An 18,303-nucleotide genomic window follows, 5' to 3' on the forward strand; every position below is an offset into this window, starting at 1 on the left:
GCCATCCTGGATTCTCTGTGACCATGTTCTCAATAGCTTGACCAGCGACTTCTCATGGCAGTGAAGAAACCATTGTGTTACCATGAGACACTTAGACCTGGATGGTGACTTGCCCAGGGTTACTCTTCCATTGTTTTTATTGCCACCAGAGTTATCCCTGGCACACAGCGCCTGCATGGCAAATCCACTCCTTCTAGCAGGTTTTTTTTTTTTAATGTCTTTTATCTTTGATCAGACAGAGAGAAGTTGAGGGGGGAGAGGGAGATAGAGACTGTTTCACCACTTGTGAAGCTTTCCCCACAAATAGGAAACTAGGGGCTTGAACCAGAGTCCTTGCATACAGTAACATATGTGCTCTACCAGGTGCGCCACCTGCTGGCCCAGTTGCTCAGCTTTTAATGACACGCTGGATGAGGAGCCATTCTTCTAGAATTATTTCTGATACATTTTATTTAACTCATTTGAATTTTTGTAGCATGGATGAAGCTTACGTGGGTCATATTCTGGACTGTGGGTTTCAGATACAGACCATGCCAGACATAGGGAATCAGAGTGATCATGGAGCTGGATGTGCGACGTTGGCCTCTCTGTCCCTGTCTACCTAGTCCCCCTGAAGTGTCACCACCCCTAATATGTGCTAGAGAAGACTGGCTGTAACCCACAAGCTCTTCCTGGTGGTGGAGATGAGGCAGGAACAGGAGCGGCAGGATTCTGGGCCTTGTCGCCATCATGAGCTTGAGGCTGTAGGCCTGCACCCACTGTGAGCCCTCCACCCTGCCCCTCTGCAGGCTCTGCGTGCTGCTGCTGGTGTGTGCTGCTCAGGCCTGGCTTATGTGGCGCTTCATCCACTCCCAGCTGCGGCACTGGCGAGAATACTGGAACGAGCAGAGTGCCAAGCGCAGAATCCCAGTTGCTCCCAGACTACCGACCAGGCTCATGAAGAGGGAATCTGGTAAGTGGCAGAGCCAGAGGGCAGAAAGCAGATAAAAGTCTTTCTAGGATGAGTGGGGAGGAGTCAAGGCTGTGACTCCTCGGGCTCTTCCAGACCAGCCCTGCCACTCCTTTTTCTGACTCCTTCTGGGCCTGGGGTTTCTCAACTCCTACCAGGACCTGGCACGTGGCTGGACATGGGCCAGGAAAACTTGTGGATGGGACAGAACCTAACTAGGTGGGGAGCCTTCTTGGTCATGACTAAAAGCAGAGCAGCAACTAGAACTGGCAGGAAGTGTGTCCTCAGTGTGGCTTCTGGACCCCAGCTGAATTCCTCCACCTGGTCTCTGTGCGGCACAGTAGCTCTGTCCTCTCCTGCCCTTTCATTCTGTGTGAAGTCTGCCCCCTGCCTCCCAGATTACTGACTCTCCCTTTGTCTTCAGAAGTGGTTCAAGGTGACACGGTGACCAGTGGGCGGTAGGAGTGGGTCACCCACTTCTTTGACCCCGGCCATACACTCCATTAACCACTGCCTATGTGCACACTGGGCCCAGGGGCACTGCCAGCCTAGAGCTTTCTGCCCAGCCTGAGGGCCTGTCTGCGCCAGGATTGACTTTCTGACTCACCCGCCTTCTCTAGGCAAGGCCTGCTTGGCAGAGGCTCCTGTGTGTTTAAACCAGACACGTGTGACTGGGCATGTCAGGGAGCCAGGCGTGGCTGCAGGGTTGTGGTGTGAGTGGCTGCAGCCTGACGTGACTCCGAGCAAATCCATGGAGGTGTTGGTGACAGTGGGAAGGCAGCACAACTTTTTTGCCAGGGGAGTGGCAGGCATCTGAGTGAGACTTTGTCCCATGGCCTTTCCATCTGCTCACTTCCACTCCTTTCTCCCTGAGAGCAGCTGTTTTAGTGGGTTGGCGCCCTACAAGGGAGCCTGTGAGAAACTGAAGACACCTCAGTGTTTAAATAGCTCCAGCCAGCTCTAGCCCCAGCCTGAGGCTTGGGTGGGCAGGTCTCTGCCTCATCCCTGCACCCTCCTGCTGAAAGACAGAAAGCCACCACCTGAAAGAGGGCCACTGATGACAAGAGGGAGAATGCAGAGTTCTCGGGAGCTACCTGCTGGTTCCAGTTGCTATCAAAGCTGCAACCTGGTGTCCCTCTGACTTGTCCTGTGCATAGCAGTAGGGCTGCCCTGGGTCCTCCCTCCATTCTTCTGCTCTTGTCTTCACAGAAACACCATGTCTGTCTCCCTTCACCTCCTAGGTTACCATGAAAATGGAGTGGTGAAAGCAGAGAATGGCACCTCCCCACGGACTAAGAAACTCAAGTCTCCTTAAGGCCAAAGTGCTGAGAACAGGAAATCTCTCGAGGGGGGCCCAGCAGGGAAGCAGGGAGCCCCAGCCTCTTCACTGCCTCCCCCTTCCTACTCCTGAAGCTCCTTCTCAACCGCAGAAAACCTGTTCTTCGGGCAGGCCTTTTCTTCTTTCTTGGCTTTCTCTTCTTACTCTTCCATAAACCATTCTCAATAAAACCAAAAATCTTACCCCTCTCTTTCCCTCTCTCTTCCTCAAGCCACCTGATGTGCTCACCTTTGTCCTATGTAGAGCTTGTCTTGAAGCCCAGATTCTCATCTTTCTGTTGTCTTCCTTTTCCTTCCCTTCATAGATACTTCTCTCTCTCTCTTCATTTCATTTACTGTGCAATTTTTCTGTGTCTGATTTTTACAATGAGAGGGAGCTAAGATCACAGTCCTCGTTATCCAATATCAGCTCGCAGGACCTGTCAGAGTCTGGAAGCCTCGTGCCAAGGAGCCTCTGGGCTGGAGCAGGCACCTTGGTGGTCCCTGCACAGATGAGCAAGAAGAGGAGAGACCTCTTGGATCATAATCTCCTCGGTGCTGATTAATTGATGAGATATATTGTTCCAATTCTGCATGCACCATCTTGAGACCCACCAGTGCCATCACTAGTTGCAAAGGCATTTAGTTTGGGGACCTGCTGACTCAACTTTGAAGGGTGGCATTAACTGTATTGAGTCCCTTGGCTCGAGAGAACTCACCAGTCTTCAGTCCCAGATTGGAAACCAGCCTGCTGTCACTTTGTGGGGGACATGCTTCAGGAGGGCATGTCTTCCCATTCTTGGGAGAAAGAGTAAAGCATATGGAGCAGCAGACTCTTCCAAAAAGGCAGCACAGCAGAAGTGGTGGAGGAGTCCACCAAGGCCTTTCTTCAGCCGCACCAGCTGCAGTCACTTTTTCAGCCATTCACCAGCATTCAAAACCAAATCAATCAGCAGCTAGCAAAGCAGTCAGAGCTGAGCTGGGCTGGTCCTAAAGCCAGATCCTCCCAGCTCTGTCCAGGCTGACTTCATCACTCTCACAGCAGGAACACTAAGCCCCTTGCTGGCCCCCTGGCCACTGGGGAGGGCCACCTAGGCCATCCGCTCTTTCTGGACTTACATGTTGAGTGTTCTTTGAAACTGTCCTTGTCATCTGCTAGTGTGTGAGCACTACCTACCGCATGTTAGACTATCCGAAGCCAGGGCTGACTCAGACTTGCTCTGCTGGCCAGGTGAGCAGCCTCAGCCGTGCCCTCAGGGGTCTTTCATCCCCCTTCTCTTGCCTTCCCTCCCCTCCCCTCCACCCAAAGACAAAGCTTCCAAGTCTGTATGGTGCCTTGTGAGTATATCCAGAAGGGAAGATAAGTTTTTCAAAGGTCCTAACTAAGACCACTTGAACTCTGTACTAAGGCAGTGGGGAATAGTTCTTGGTGGGTATGCAGTAACCATATCACTCATGTGCTTGTCCTTGTCCAACGTAACAGGAGAAACCAAACGTTGGCTTATTATCCACAAGGTGAGGAGATAGGGCTTTTTATTAGGGCAGCTCCCCTTCTCTATGTCCCTTGTGTCAGAGAACATTTTGATTGACCAGTTATTGGCCACTGTAGGTGTCCTCTCTCTGTTCCAGATAAGGTTGCAGAAGTGGAAAAAATCACCCATTTGAGTACCCTTAGGAAGTGGGACAGCATTTCTGAGAAGTGCTTATTTCTCCTGCTCTTCCCTCCCCTCCCCTGACACCTCTCTGAGTAGTAGAGTAGAGTACTGGCAAAAAGGGTGGTTCATACCAATCCACTAGACTTGGTCCCAAATCCCTTAGACCTAACCAGTCCAAGGCTGCATTTGGGGTCAGGGTCCTGCCTTGCTTGTGGCTTTTTTGGGGGTGGGGGTGGATGGTAGGGTTCAGCCCCCAGGTGACTAACCTCCTAGCCTGGTGTCCTGTGTGACCCTTGTGTCCCGTGTGAGCTTTCATGGCAGGAACACTGCAGGGCAGGCTTGCAGAGTAGCGTAGCTGGGGTGGTGGTGATTGAGCAGTTGATGGTGTCCTGCCATCAGGCAGCTCCCCTGCTCATGTATGTGGCTGAGTGTTATTAAAGCCAACATACCTTTGCATTTTCTAAGTCTCCTACAAGCTTGCCAGCACTGTGCTCAAGAGGCAGTATCTAACTTGGGGACAGTTTAGCTTTTGTCTCCTAAAAACCATTTAGTGATAAGTTAGTAAGATCTCCTCTGCTGTGTTAAAAACAACATAAAAACACAACCCTAAGGCCATGAATAAGGTTAGCAAGTGACCAGCCAGACTTCAGGAATGAACTGAGGGGACTGGAGGGAAAGATTAATTGGAAGTTTTTTGTCACACCACCAGCATTCCTGGCACCTTGTTTCAGAGCAAAGCCTAGTCCTTGGCAGGTGGGCTCAAAGCATGTTGTTACCAAGGGCTGGAATGATTTGGTTTAACCTCTTTCTGTGAGGGCTTTGGGCAGGCTTATCCTGATTTGGCCACTTTGGCAATTTTCCTCACCCTTAATCACACCCATTCCCCAAATGCCAAGCCATCTGCAGGCCCGCCAGGCACAACCAGCTCGAGAGGCCAGCACCTCACCATCCACCGAGAATAGAGCAGATGCCAGTCTACCTCAGCCACTGCTGCCTGTCCTTCAGCATCACTGACTGGCATAAGCGTGTGAGGAAGCCAAGCAGCCAACAGTGGCAGGAGGGTGAGGTCCTGTGCTGGGCAGATCTTATGCTGCCTGTGCCCCTCCCCCTTGGAGGCTCAATAATGGGAAGGTTATTTTTACCGTCCAGGCTCTGATGGCCGGCCACACTATTAATAAGTTACATGTGCTGTTCTGAAGGTAGAAAAAGATTCTAGGGGAAATGGGGAGCAGGCTGAGCCAGGAATTCTGCTTCTCTTAGTCTAGGCCTTTCTAGCTCGTGTCTGGGCTGCTGGGCCCAAGTTGTTACCAAGAACCTTTTCCATTTATGTCCCTCAGCAGAACTTGCCAACATTTCAGACAACTGTGTGCTGACCGCCTTTGTAGATGTCTCTCTTTGCTGGAATTTCTCAGACCCTAAAAACCCCAGACCTGGATTTGGGTTTCTCTGATTTTTTTTCCTAAGGGGTGAATAAGAGTTAGGAGCAGAGAGTATACCTTTTCCCAAGATCCACAGCAAAACCAAACAAACAAACAAAAAACAAACAAACAAAAAACAAACAAACAAAAACCTTCCCTGGGATGCCCCATGTAACTGGGGGAGCTTGCTTTGGACTTCTTTTATAAGCCTCAGCCTTCCCCCACTGGTTTCCCTATCCCTTAGGGAGAGAAGATGCAGAGGCCTTAAAGAGAACTAACTCCCCTCAAGAAGGGGAGCATCACTAGGAAACTTCATTCATTCGTGAGCTCTTGGGGCATCCTCTCTAGTGAAGGATGTGTCAAAGGCTTGTGAGTCAGCATAGTTAAGTGATCTTCCACTCCATTCCTCAGTAGGGAACTTTGGACATGAATAGGATACATGGGGAAAACTTGAAACCCCAAACAGAATCCCTCTGTCTCTGTCTCAGGGCTGGCCCAGTGAGGAAGCCTTGACCAACTTCTCACTCTTTTACCCCAGTCCTCACATGAATATTGAAATTAACCTCTTAAAAGGCTGAAAAGACCTCCTTGGCTGTCTCATGTCTGGCTTACTCACTTTTGTTTCAGTGGATTAAGAAAAAGCACTGAGACTTAGTGGTTTTGTGGCCTCTAGTGCTTGGCATCCCCTCTAGAATTTGCCATCAGCAGATTCCATTCTTTTGCAGAAGTGCCTTACTTGCCTGTGGTCTTCTGGCCTCACTTAAGCCTAAGCTGCCAGGGTATAGGGCTGTTTGCCTCCTACAGCCAAAGAACACCTGACCCTGGTATATTGACATGTAAAAGGGACAAGGATTGCGACAGTGTAGCCTCATTTTGTTTCTCAGCCTCCCCCTCCCCTGAACTCTGTTAGGGTTTGGTGTCCTCTGTTTTGCTTCTGGCTCCTCCCTTGTGGCTGCAGACACTGAGGAACCAACCTCAGGCACCTGTGCCTCCTCCTGATTTTAGTAGACACTAAAGCCCCTGGTGTCTCTGATCACACACCTTGAACCCTGTTTTCCCAGTGCCCACCAGAGTACAAAGAAAAGGTGCTGTGCCTATGTAGCCTCTTCTGAGTTGTTTTGCTTTCCATTCAACCCAAAGTTGATATGTTACAGGTGTTTACTTTTACTTCCCAGTCACAAGTGTTAACTCATAGATAACCTGTCTAAAGGTGGATATAGTCTGGCTGTTGCAGAACTGTTTTGAGCTCCTGATTCAGTGTTACTTTGTATTAGTAGTGGCTCCCCTCTCCCCGCCCCTTGCCTTCCTGCCCTTTTCTTGCTCTTCCGGGTTGTGCAATAACTCTCCCAGCCAATGGTCTCTCCCACAGGCCTCTCTGTTCCTGACAATGCTGCCCTGCAACTGGGGAGGGAAGGGGCCGATGGAAGGGGTAGTGTCATCCCCTACAGAAGAAATGTTAAGCCACTGTCCTTTTGTTGCTGTCATTCACATGGTCCTGGGTGGGCTTCTGCGACACTCTAGTAGAACATGTAGCATTGTCTTCAGAAGTCCATGTAGTTTAAAAAAAAAATCTATTGAAAATACCCTCGTGATAGGGCATTAAGAAGTAGTGTCTAGAAGAACTAAGATCTGTCATGACACCCATGCCATCACCATCACTCTGCCTAAAAGCATTTTGTAGTTTCTTGTTCATGTGAAGGAGATTTTTCAGAGTGCCAGCCCCACGTGGACAGCCCCATTAACCGGTTAGCACCTGGCTGTGGTTACAAGTACCATCATGTTGTTAGGTACAGATTTCAGTGTTTATGTGATGAGACTATCAACCTCATTTTTTCAGTTCCTCTTATTTATTAAACATCTGAAGGGAGAGCTGAGGCTGCTGGTGCCCTGAGCAACTCATAATGCAAATGTGGACAAATTGTCTGTTTTTCTACTTTAGCCTGTTCATGTTATGGACCAAATTCAACAAGGAACTCAAGGAACATTTGTAACTGCCATATTGTATTTATGCTTTCATGTAAAAGGTTTTGTTTTTTTTTTTGGGCGGGGGGATGCTTTTTACTTTCAGTGAACTCTTTTCAGAATCCTTTTCCCACTGTTTCTGTCTGGTTTTAGAACAAATTACAGTTTTGTATGGATTTTTTTAATGTACATTTTGAAACAAATGATCAACAATTATTTTTAAAATAACTGAATAAAAGGAATAGAATTATCAGTCCTAATTGTCTCTGGTATAATTCCTTGTTTTCTTTTTTTTAATGTGTGTTTACCCTTTGCTTGCACTTGAAAATTTTAATGCACATCCATGTTAGCCCTACATCTAATATCTTTCACTGTATTAGTCATTTCTTATATATCTTTTGATATATGTGTTCATTCTGATCATGTGAAATAGGGATTGGAATTAAGGATGGAGAGAACTCAGGTGGTGACACACTTAGCAGAGTACACACATCACTCACAAAGATACAAATTCATGCCACCTGCAAGGGGGAAACTTCTTGAGCAGTCGAGTGGGTCTTCTCCTTCCCTCCCTCCCTCTCTCTGTTTCAACCTCTACATTAAAAAAAAAAAAAAAATTAAAGGAAAAAAAGGCAAGCCCCAACAGTAACCCCGGTAAGGAAGAAGAGTTAGTAATACTGAATGTTACTTAGAAGTATGATTTTTTTTTTTTTACCAAGTTATGAAACTCATTTTAACATCTGGGGCTCAGCATCCAAGGTTCAGTCCCTGGTATCACCCACCATAAGCCAGAGCTGGACTGTACTCTGGTTAAAATAAACTTTAAAAGGGTAGGGGAAATAGCTCACCTGGGTAATGGACCTGCTTTGCCATACATGTGACCTGGGTTCAAGCCCAGCCTTCCAGCATTGGAAGAAGCTTTCATGCTATGGGTCTTTCCTTCAGTCTTTGCCTGAAAAAGTTGGCCCGAAACAGTGAAGACCCAGTGACAACTAAAAAATTAACACATAATAAAATAGGGACAGGGGTAGATAGCATAATGGTTATGCAAAGAAACTTGTGCCTGAGGTTCTGAAGTCCCAGGTTCAATCCCCCACACCATCATAAGCCAGAGCTGATCAATGCTCTGGTAGAAGGGAAAAAAGAGAGATAAAGAAAGGAAACAACAATAACAATATAGGGGGCCAGCTGGTGGAGTACCCAGTTAATTGCACACAGAGTACTAAGCACAAGGACCCAAGCAAGGATCCAGGTTTGAGAATCCAGCTTCCTGCCTGCAAGGGAGACATTTAACAAGCGGTGAAGTAGATCAGCAAGTGTCTGTCTCCCTCCTTTTCTATCTCCCCATCGTTTCAATTGCTCTCTGTCCTATCCAATAAAATGGAATAAATGGCCTCCAGGAACAGTGGATTCATAGTGCCAGCACCGAGCCCCAGCGATAACCGTAGAGGCAAAATAACTAAATACATAAATAATACAGCATTCTTAAAAATGCTGATTCTTTGACGGTACCTGAGTATAAAGTATAAAAAGTAGGGTTTTCTTTAACATGAGGTTTGCAGATAAAAAGCTCTAGAAGAAAGCACACTACATTTGATGATTTTTCTGTTACTCAAGTCCTCTGGTTTGGGAGACATGAATTTAAATTTGTGTATGAAAGTCATCAGCATCCAAGTGCTAGTAGAATGGTGAGCAGTGGGGATTACTTGGCTCCGTAATCAGATCCGTAATTGCCCACAGCAGTTCACTATGAATTTTTGAGAACCGCTGTCAAGAGCTCAGGAGATGAGAATAAGGGGGAGAGGATTCAACAGGAACATTTACTTAAGATGAAGGCAGTGGTATTCATGGAGGGCAAGCTTTGGTGCAGACTTGGGTTTCATTCCTGCTCTGCTAAGAGCACCAAGTATTTAACCTTGGGTGGAACAAACAGCTTGTTTGTTTGTTTCTGTGTGAGTGGGATGGTGAAGTTTAAGCATATGTTTGTGATATAAATAGAACAAATTATAAATGAGCATGCACACAGTCATGGACTAGTAAGTTCCGGAGACACTTTGATTCACTAGACACTACACAGGGATGTCTTCTTATCTGTCTGAAATACCTTCAAAACCTATAGACTTTTTTTTAAAAAAAATGTTTAATGTATTTTATTTATTTGCATTCATATTGAATAGAGGCAGAGAGAAATTGAGAGGGGAGGGAGAAATAGAAAGCTGCAGCACTATTTCACCACTCGTGAAGTATTCCCCTGCAGGTGGGGTTTGGGGACTTGAATCCTGGAGCCTTCCACATGATAACATGGATTTAACCAAGGGTACTACCACCCAGCCCCCAGACTTGGGTTTGACATACCTTAATTAGATGATATTTCCCAGGCTTCTTGATGGTGCAGAGTGTAAACTCAAAGCTTGCAGTGACTAACTCACTCCTAAGGTAGATTTTAGCCCTAATCCTTAAACCATGTTAAACCACCTTAAACTCCCTCTTCAGTTAGGCGTGACAACCACAGCTACTACTGAACCTCTACTGCAAATGATTATAGGTGATGTTTAGTGTTCTCCTGTCTCAGCTCTCTGGGAACCCATTTAATGGACACTATTTCTTCTTCCTCATTGCAAGCAAATACTCAGTACTCTTCATTCACCTGAACTAGAACTCCAGATACATTTCAAATGTGATAATGGCATAAGGTAGCATAAGTGACATCTCGCGGCTGCCTTGCCATTCAAGATTGACATAGGAAAAGTAATTTATCCTAACCTTTATGGATCCTATACTTGGCTGCCTCATGTAAACTAGCAGACTATGTGGACACCACAGAAATGAGTTACCAGGCTCTAGTTTTGTGTGAAGTTGTTTTGATACCTGGCTATGGTGCTGGCAGGTTCCAATTTCTGTATCTTAGATAAAACTGGAAGAGTATAGCAAGCTTAAAGAATAGATATCGATATCGATTGTAGCCAGGTGGTAGCACACCTGGTTAAGCAAATGCATTGCAGTTCGTGAGAACATGGGTTCAAGCCCCTGGTCCCCATCTGCAAGGGGAAAGCTTCATGAGCAACAAAGCAAGGCTGCAGGTGTCTCTCTGTCTCTTTCCCTCTCTACCACTCCCTCCTCTCAATTTCTCTCTGTCTCTATCCAATAATAAACAAAATACTTAAAAAAAAAAAAAAAGAATAGATATCAACTTGCAGGGAGGAAGCTTCAGGACCAGTGAAGCAATGTTGTTGGTGTCTCTCTCCCTATCTCATCCCCACCCCTCTCAATCAGTCTCTGTTCAGTAAATAATTTAAAGGAGAAAATCAAAGAATATATGCCAAAAGTGTTAACAGTATTTAAGACAGCACTCTCAGATACTTCTAGCAATTACAGTAGGACAGAATTTAAAAATTTTTTTGTTTTTATTATTTTTTATTTTCCCTTTTGTTGCCCTTTTTTTTTTATTGTTGTTATAGTTATTGTTGTTGCTGATGTCATCATTGTTGGATAGGACAGAGAGAAGTGGAGAGAGGAGGGGAAGACGGGGAGAGAAAGAGAGACACCTGCAGACCTACTTCACCGCTTGTAAAGCGACTCCCCTGCAGGTGGGGAGCCAGGGGCTCGAACCAGGATCCTTACATGGGTCCTTGCGCTTCACGCCACATGTGCTTAACCCGCTGTGCTACTGCCTGACCCACAGGACTGACATTTTAGTCCTGGTCCCCATTATGTGGAAAGGGTATTGGAAAATAAAAGGACACTTGTTAGAGCTGAGGCTTAGAAAGACAATGGGCCCCTGGATCTCAGTGGTAGGTAAAAGGATGCTAATAAAGACTTTTCTTAATGTCTCCATTTTGGCTAAGGTCCAAAATAGGTTAAGTGACTGTGTCTGCCACTGACTGGTATAGATCCATATAAGACTTGAAAAAAGATCCTAAGTTTTCACCAATCTTCCGTCTTTCATGGGAGGCCCAGGTGATGGAGAAATTATTGGAGAGTGCCAATTTTTTTAATCAGTACATAAATCCATTCACAAGCTTTAACAGACTCAGCTTGACATATATTTGTTGGGAGTTTGGAGAGCACACAATTTTAGCTCATTCTCGCCCAAACAAGTTTCATGGGGCCTGTTGGGCTGCCTAACTGTACAGTCCAGTGCACTGAATAGGGAGACTGAAACCAAGTGGATGTCCTAGGAGTGCAGTGTCACCCTGAAAGGGTGAGGAGGAGTTTGGAGAGCGTGCATGGAAAGAACCCACAGTCAGTTGGAGGCTGTGGCTTCTGCATTCAAAGATAGTAGACTGAGAGATTTCCCTGTGGGAAAGTATCCTAAGAACTCCTTTAAAAAAATAAATACATAAAATAATAAAAGTTTCCTTGGTAGAGATTTTAAAAAGTCAGCCATTAGAGCTGATGTTTCCATTGAAGGCAGGAAAAAAAAAAAGCTAATGTCAAAGGTAGGCAGGAGGAATTCCTTTAGGAAGCATCTGTTTTTTATTCTATAATACTTGGGCCTTTAATGGATTGAATGAGACCCTCCACTTGGGGAAGACCACCTGTTTCACTCAGTCTACTGATGCAGATGTACATCTCATTCAGAAATGCCCTCACAGACAAATGCCCTCATAGGCACAGCCAGAATAACATTTGACCAAATACCTAGGCACCATAGCCCAGTGAAGTGGATATGTCCATTACAACACCTCTACCTCTCTAAATCAGACACCAGTTTTGGTTTCTACAGGATTCCAATTTATTTTGGACCTCAGGGACAGAACTGAGGAAGAATTATACTTTCACAAGCTCTATAATTGTCTACACAGAGAATGCATATTAGATTTCGAAGTGTGGGTCTGACCTCAAAGAATGGCACTGTACTGGCCAGGTCAGTGTGAGAACGCACGAACAAAGTTAAAATAGTTGATCCTGTCTTCTCCGTGAGTGCACATTCTGATTAACTGCAGAAAGAAAAAAGGCAGAGAGAGCAGGTGAGACAGATATTCAAGGATCCCTTCAGCTCACAAAGTAATAATGATCCCCAGCCTTTGTAAGCCAGTTTAGGGTTTCTGAATCCTCAGTTGATCTTGTGACCCTAGTAAGTAGGTCCTATGTTATGCCCATCATACACTTAGTGAATCAGAGCATTTCAAATGGAGAAAATGGCTTGCCCAAGATTTCAGAACTAGCATATTTATAAGGCGATTATCACTCCACATTGTTTTGTTTTTATATTCAGACACAAGACTTTGTCCACACAGTCTTTGCAGAATAAAACTCTTTAAAATAAACAGATCAGGGGGGTCGGGCGGTAGCGCAGCAGGTGGTGCGAAGCACAAGGACTGGCTTGAGCATCCTGGTTTGAACCCCTGGCTCCCCACCTGCAGGGGAGTCACTTCACAAGCGGTGAAGCAGGTCTACAGGTGTCTGTCTTTCTCTCCCCCTCTCTGGCTTCCCCTCCTCTGTCCATTTCTCTCTGTCCTATCCAACAATGAATGACATCAACAATAATAATAATAATAACCACAATGAGGCTACAACAACAAGGGCAACAAAAGGGGGGGAAATGGCCTCCAGGAGCAGTGGATTCATGGTGCAGGCACTGAGCCCCAGCAATAACCCTGGAGGCAAAAAAAATTAAAAGGGTGGGTGGAGAAAATACAGGTCCAACAGGTCCAAGAAGGATTCAGAGGACCTAGAGGTGTTGTATTGTTATATGGGAAACTGGGGAATGTTGTGCATGTACAAACCATTGTACTTACTGTTGAATGTAAAATATTAATTCCCCAATAAAAAAATAGAAAAAAAGGAAAAATAAATAAATAAAAGATTTCAACCAAAAAAAAATTAAAAATTAAAATAAGCAGATCATTGTTATCACAGTCTAGGAGAACTGAGTTACATTACCATTTGAACCATGTTGCCTAAAGCTCAACTATAAGTGGAAGTAAACTGATTTGCAATGGCTGTCTTTGTAAGACTTGTGCAAATCCCTCCCACCCACTCCTTCCCCATCCCACTTCCCCACTAACTGCCATTCCTCTCTCCCACTTCAAGTCACACACAGTACAAATATTTAAGACTCAACAGCTAGTAATGCTTTTGAGTGGATATAGCACTAGACAGCACAGAATGGTTAGTAAGACGTCAGTGCTGAAAGATGGCAACAGAAACAACTCAAAGTTAAAGGCATGTTTGTCCCAAATGAACAAATATATTTCTACTTGCCCCCCCACACACACACATGCCTTGTTAATGTCTATGCAAGGTTCTCATCTGCACCCCAATCATTCCAGCCATAAATAAGTCTTTCCCAAATGATTCTTAACTTCTGGACACCTCTTTCACCTCAAATACCCTTAAGAAGTCTACACCACCTCAATGTTCTTAATCAGTTAAGACGGCTCAATAAGACACAGTCATGAGCAATTGTGACGAAAACTTTTTTTTTCTCACTTCTGGAGAAACCTTGAGGTCCCCCCCCCCCTTCCTTTTCATTATAAAGGAATATATATGGCATGAAACACTATCTTCACTGCTGAGGAGTCTAGGAGACCATTTATGCTATTTCCTTCATAGCTGGTCATTTAACCTCTTCCAACACATGGTACAGCCCCAAACATCTTGACACCCACATCCATTCTAGGGAGTACTACTGATGCACTATAGTAAGTACTGGCTGTGCCCTTTGCCCTTTTGCTCTTCCCACTATCCTGCTCAGTCCAGTGGTGTTTGCACCCCCCACTAGCAGCTGTTCCTCCCTGATTGCTTCTGTTGCCCTCTTTTAGCACTGATGTCGGCCATTCTGTGCTGTCTAGTGCTATATCCACTCAAAAAGAGTTATCCTCTGCAGGCCAGGAAGACAGTATAATATTTGTGCCTGAGGATCTGAGGTTCCAGCTTTAGTCTCTGGTAGTCCCTAAGCTAGAGCTGATCAGTGCTCTGAATTAAAAAAAAAAAAAAAAAAAAAGCCCTGTAACATCAATCAGAAAAGAAAACCAATGCTAAAATCCTATGGGGGCATACCATGCTCAGAACTGATTTGACCTCTGAAATCTTACCCAGTTAAAACAAAATACACATACAATTGCCTTTGGGAGAGAACTAAGGGTGCTCAGCCTCTGCAATCAAGCCAGAAGCATGCTTCATACAGACCTCTTTAATCAAGGAGTCATCAACTGGGATGCTGAGAGAGTCACAAATTTTAAAGAACATCTCTTTATCCACAAATCCTGAAGCTTCTTTGTCCTGGTCTTGAAATGCTTCGCAAATATTGTCTTTGTATGGATGGCCTTTGAATTGCTTTTGGATTGTATCTATTAATGCCTCCAGCTCTTGTACACCTGGACCCTCTTCAGTTCGTTTGCTATAAAGAAAGGAAAAGAGTGACTACGTATAGTTTTGTTCTTGACCAATCTTATCTCAGTGACTAAAATTCCCACTTGGTGAAGTAGGAGAAGTCTCTAATGAGAAAGAGCTTCAAGGCTGAGCTGATCACCAACTGACCACTTGCCTGCAGGGGCTAGATGATGGCAACCATTGACATTAGGAAGGTCTGATTGGGGACATTTTTTTCTTTTTTTTTTTAGTTTTTATTTATAAAATGGAAATATTGACAAAACTGTAGGGTAAGAGGGGTTTCTACACAATTCCCACCTCTAAAACTCTGTATCCAACCCCCTTCCTTGATAGCTTCCCTACTCTTTATCCCTCTGGGAGTATGGATCCACAATCATTGTGGGGTGCATAAGGTGGAAGGTCTGGCTTCAGTAATTGCTTCCCTGCTGAACATGGGCATTGGCAGGTTGATCCATACTCCCAGCCTTGGGCACAGTTTTTGAACTGCAGCCCAGACACCCTCACTGCCATCTTTTTTTGAAATCACCGAACTACAAGGCTAAATCTAACACCATCACCACTCCCATTCTGGTGTTTGTAAAATTTACATGACACTCTCTATACACTACTTCAGATCTGCATGATTTATATGACATCATAACATAAATTCTGGGCCAGGTGGTGGTGCATCAGTTAAGCACACATAGTACAAAGTACAAGGATCCACGCAGGATGCTGGTTCAAGCCTTCGGCTTCCCATCTGCAGGGGGGTTGCTTTACACGCAGTGAAACAGGTCTGCAAGTGTCTGTTTTTCTCTCTTTCTCTCTACCTTCCCCTCCCCTCTCAATTTCTCTGTCCTATCCAAAAAATAGAAAAAATGGCCACAGGAGCAGTGGGTTCATAGTGTAGGCATCAAGCCCCAGTGATAACTCTGGAGGCAAAAATAAAATAAATTCTCGCACTGTATGTTAATAAGATACACTATGATCAAAATTATAGTCAATAATATGACATGAATACAGAAACTATGCAGCCAAGTGCACTTGTACTTTCAACATTACTTTGTCTGAATTTTGTGAGAGGTTACCTATGAAAATTAAGAGACGGCTTTATGAGTGGACTGAGAAGCATAGGCTTAGCGTTCACTGAAATGGAGACCAGTAATCTGGAACATTACAAAGAGGGTGGTCTACTATACCTCTTCCAATTACAATGAGGATAATTTGAAGGTTGATTTCAATTCCCTCTGAACATGAAAAAAAAAAAAAGCTGAAAAAGGGGAGTCGGGTGGTAGCGCAGCTGGTTAAGCTCACGTGGAGCAAAGTACAAGGACCAGAGTAAGGATCCCGGCTCAAGCCCCCAGCTCCCCACCTGCAGGGGAATCACTTCACAGGCGGTGAAGCAGGGCTGCAGGTGTCTATCTTTCTCTCCCCTTTGTGTCTTCCCCTCCTCTCTCCATTTCTCTCTGTCCTATTCAGCAATGATGACATCAACACAACAGTAATAACTACAACAATAAAACAACAAGGGCAACAAAGGAAATAAATGAATATTAAAAAAAAAAAGCTGAAAAAATTAAAAGACTTGTAGAGGGTGGTGAGATACCTTGCCCAGGAGGGCACCTCTTTTGCCATGCGGGTGACCTAGGTTTGAGCCCCCAGTAAACCACATGAAACATATGGGACTAGGTTGAAATTCAGTGATGTGATTTCTCTTCCTATTGCTTTTCCTCTCTGTCTCTTTCTATCTGGAAAAGTCAGCCGGTGATGGTGTAGCTGCACTGACAAGAGCCAAAATAAGTAAGTAAACTAAAAAAGTAAATAAATAAAATTCTTCTACATTGTTCTCATAAGTTAGTTTTCAAACAAAATGAGATCCAAATAAACTCCTCCCCCTTTTAGGGATAAGACAACAGATTCAAAGGCCTTAGTGACTTACCTTAGCTCTCACATCAGAGGCAAGGCCAAAACTGGCATCCTACCCAAGCTCTAACCTGTTCTTTCCTTCCTTCCTCTTCAGGGATAAGAAGACAGATTCAAAGTTATCTTAACAGCTTGCCCCCTATTTCAGGCCAGAGGGCAAGACCATAACTGACATAACCCACTCAAGCTCGAACCTGTTCTTTCTTTTTTTTTTTTAATTTTTAATATTTATTTATGTTGTGACCCCGACAGGAGTTTGGAACTATTAGCATATAAGTGATGACATCTGCTGGAGGAGGAGACATAGAGGGGAATGCATAAAAAGAGGAGGAGAGAGCAGCTCGCTTTTGGGATCACCTTTGCCACAGCACATTCCTCTTGGTTTAGGATATTGGACTTATCCTCACACATGGTGGTCTTAGGTGACTTGATTGCAGACTTGAACTTTGCCTATTCTCTTAATTAGAATCACTTCTTCATGATTGTTGTACTTTCTAAATAAATCCCTTATTGGTTTAATCTTATATGGGTCTATGTGGTTCTGCTATATCTGGAGCCCAATGTGGGGCCCGAACCCACCACCCTGAGATTAAGAGTCTCATGATCTACCAACTGAGCTAGCCGGGATTTTTTTTTTAAGATTATCAGTGGCCCTGCAAGAGTTGGAGATTGTTAACCAGAGCCTTTCATCGAGGTACTTGACTCGCATTAAACTGAATCACAGAGTCCACTTAATTGTGCTTAGTACTCCTCATAGCCCTACAGGTGTCTTAGGTCAATTTGATCCCGAGTTCCAGGTAATAGAATGGCTCTTCCACATTCTCCAAAAAAGAAAGCGGCAACCTTAGTGGATATGAAGATCTCTCTTATATCCCAAGGAAGAATTCACTCATAACAGCTCACTGATAAAGACCCCAATGTAATTCACCCAGGTTTTACTAAACATGATTTTAATAGGGTTATGCTTTTTCAGGAATCTCTTCAAATTGCCTTAGCAGATTACCTGGGAGACATAGAATTCACTCTGCCTAATGACAAACTACTCAGAGGTCTTGAACTATTACCTATCTGACTCTACTTTTGCATATTCTCCAAAGCTTTATCTAATGTATCCACAGTTTTTGTTGATGGTTCAGGAAAAATGGGCAAAGGGGCATTCACCTGGAAGAGTGATTCGCAGTGGCATCATTTTTTGACTGACCCACAGACTTGAACCCAAAAGAGCAGAGCTCGCAGCAGTGATCGCAGCACTCCAGCACTTCGACAAGGAGCCTATTAATATCCTAGCTGACTCTGCCTATGTGGTCGACCTGGTTAAACATATTCACTCTGCCTTACTCTCAGATGCTAATGACCCTTCTCTCTTACAGATGTTTCATACTCTCCAACGTCTTATCCGTAGCAGAACCTGCCCACTTTTTATAACCCATATTCATTCCCACACAGGTCTTCCTGGTCCCCTTGCTGAGGGAAATGATAGAGCTGACAAATTAGTCATGCTTGCTACATTAAATATGGCCACTACTCCTCACTCCCTTTTTCACCAAGGTGCCAAAGCCTTAGTTAAGCAATTCGATATCGCCCTAAAACAGGCATGGGCTATCATTCTGGCATGCCCAGATTATTAAGCCATTGCCCATAATTCTTCTCCCTCGATAAGTGTTAATCCCAGAGGGATCTCCAGTAATGAATTATGGCAGATGGATGTTACACACATCCCTCAATTTGGTAAGATGAAATTTGTTCATGTTTTGGTAGATAT

At 44.7% G+C, this 18,303-nt stretch overlaps 2 protein-coding genes across 4 annotated transcripts in view; one reads left to right on the top strand and one right to left on the bottom strand.

The window, feature by feature from the left end:
• TRAM2 (translocation associated membrane protein 2) overlaps positions 1-7,554 on the top strand; it is a 102,780-nt gene extending 95,226 nt beyond the window's left edge. Inside the window, exons 10-11 of the mRNA XM_007516512.3 lie at positions 789-952; positions 2,191-7,554. Of these exons, the coding sequence (XP_007516574.1) occupies positions 789-952; positions 2,191-2,264 (238 nt within the window). The 3' untranslated portion in view covers positions 2,265-7,554. The remainder of the gene's footprint in view (positions 1-788; positions 953-2,190) is intronic.
• Positions 7,555-12,012: 4,458 nt separating this feature from the next.
• Positions 12,013-18,303, bottom strand: part of EFHC1 (EF-hand domain containing 1) — a 178,246-nt gene continuing 171,955 nt past the window's right edge. For all 3 annotated transcript variants that reach the window (XM_060190045.1, XM_060190044.1, XM_060190046.1), the window contains 2 exons: positions 14,436-14,646; positions 12,013-12,241 (listed from right to left, as the gene is read on the bottom strand). In XM_060190045.1, coding sequence (XP_060046028.1) covers positions 12,170-12,241; positions 14,436-14,646 — 283 coding nt within the window. In that variant the 3' untranslated portion in view covers positions 12,013-12,169. The remainder of the gene's footprint in view (positions 12,242-14,435; positions 14,647-18,303) is intronic.

Source organism: Erinaceus europaeus, chromosome 4 (genome assembly GCF_950295315.1).
Source record: "Erinaceus europaeus chromosome 4, mEriEur2.1, whole genome shotgun sequence".
Classification (NCBI taxonomy): Eukaryota; Metazoa; Chordata; class Mammalia; order Eulipotyphla; family Erinaceidae; genus Erinaceus; species Erinaceus europaeus.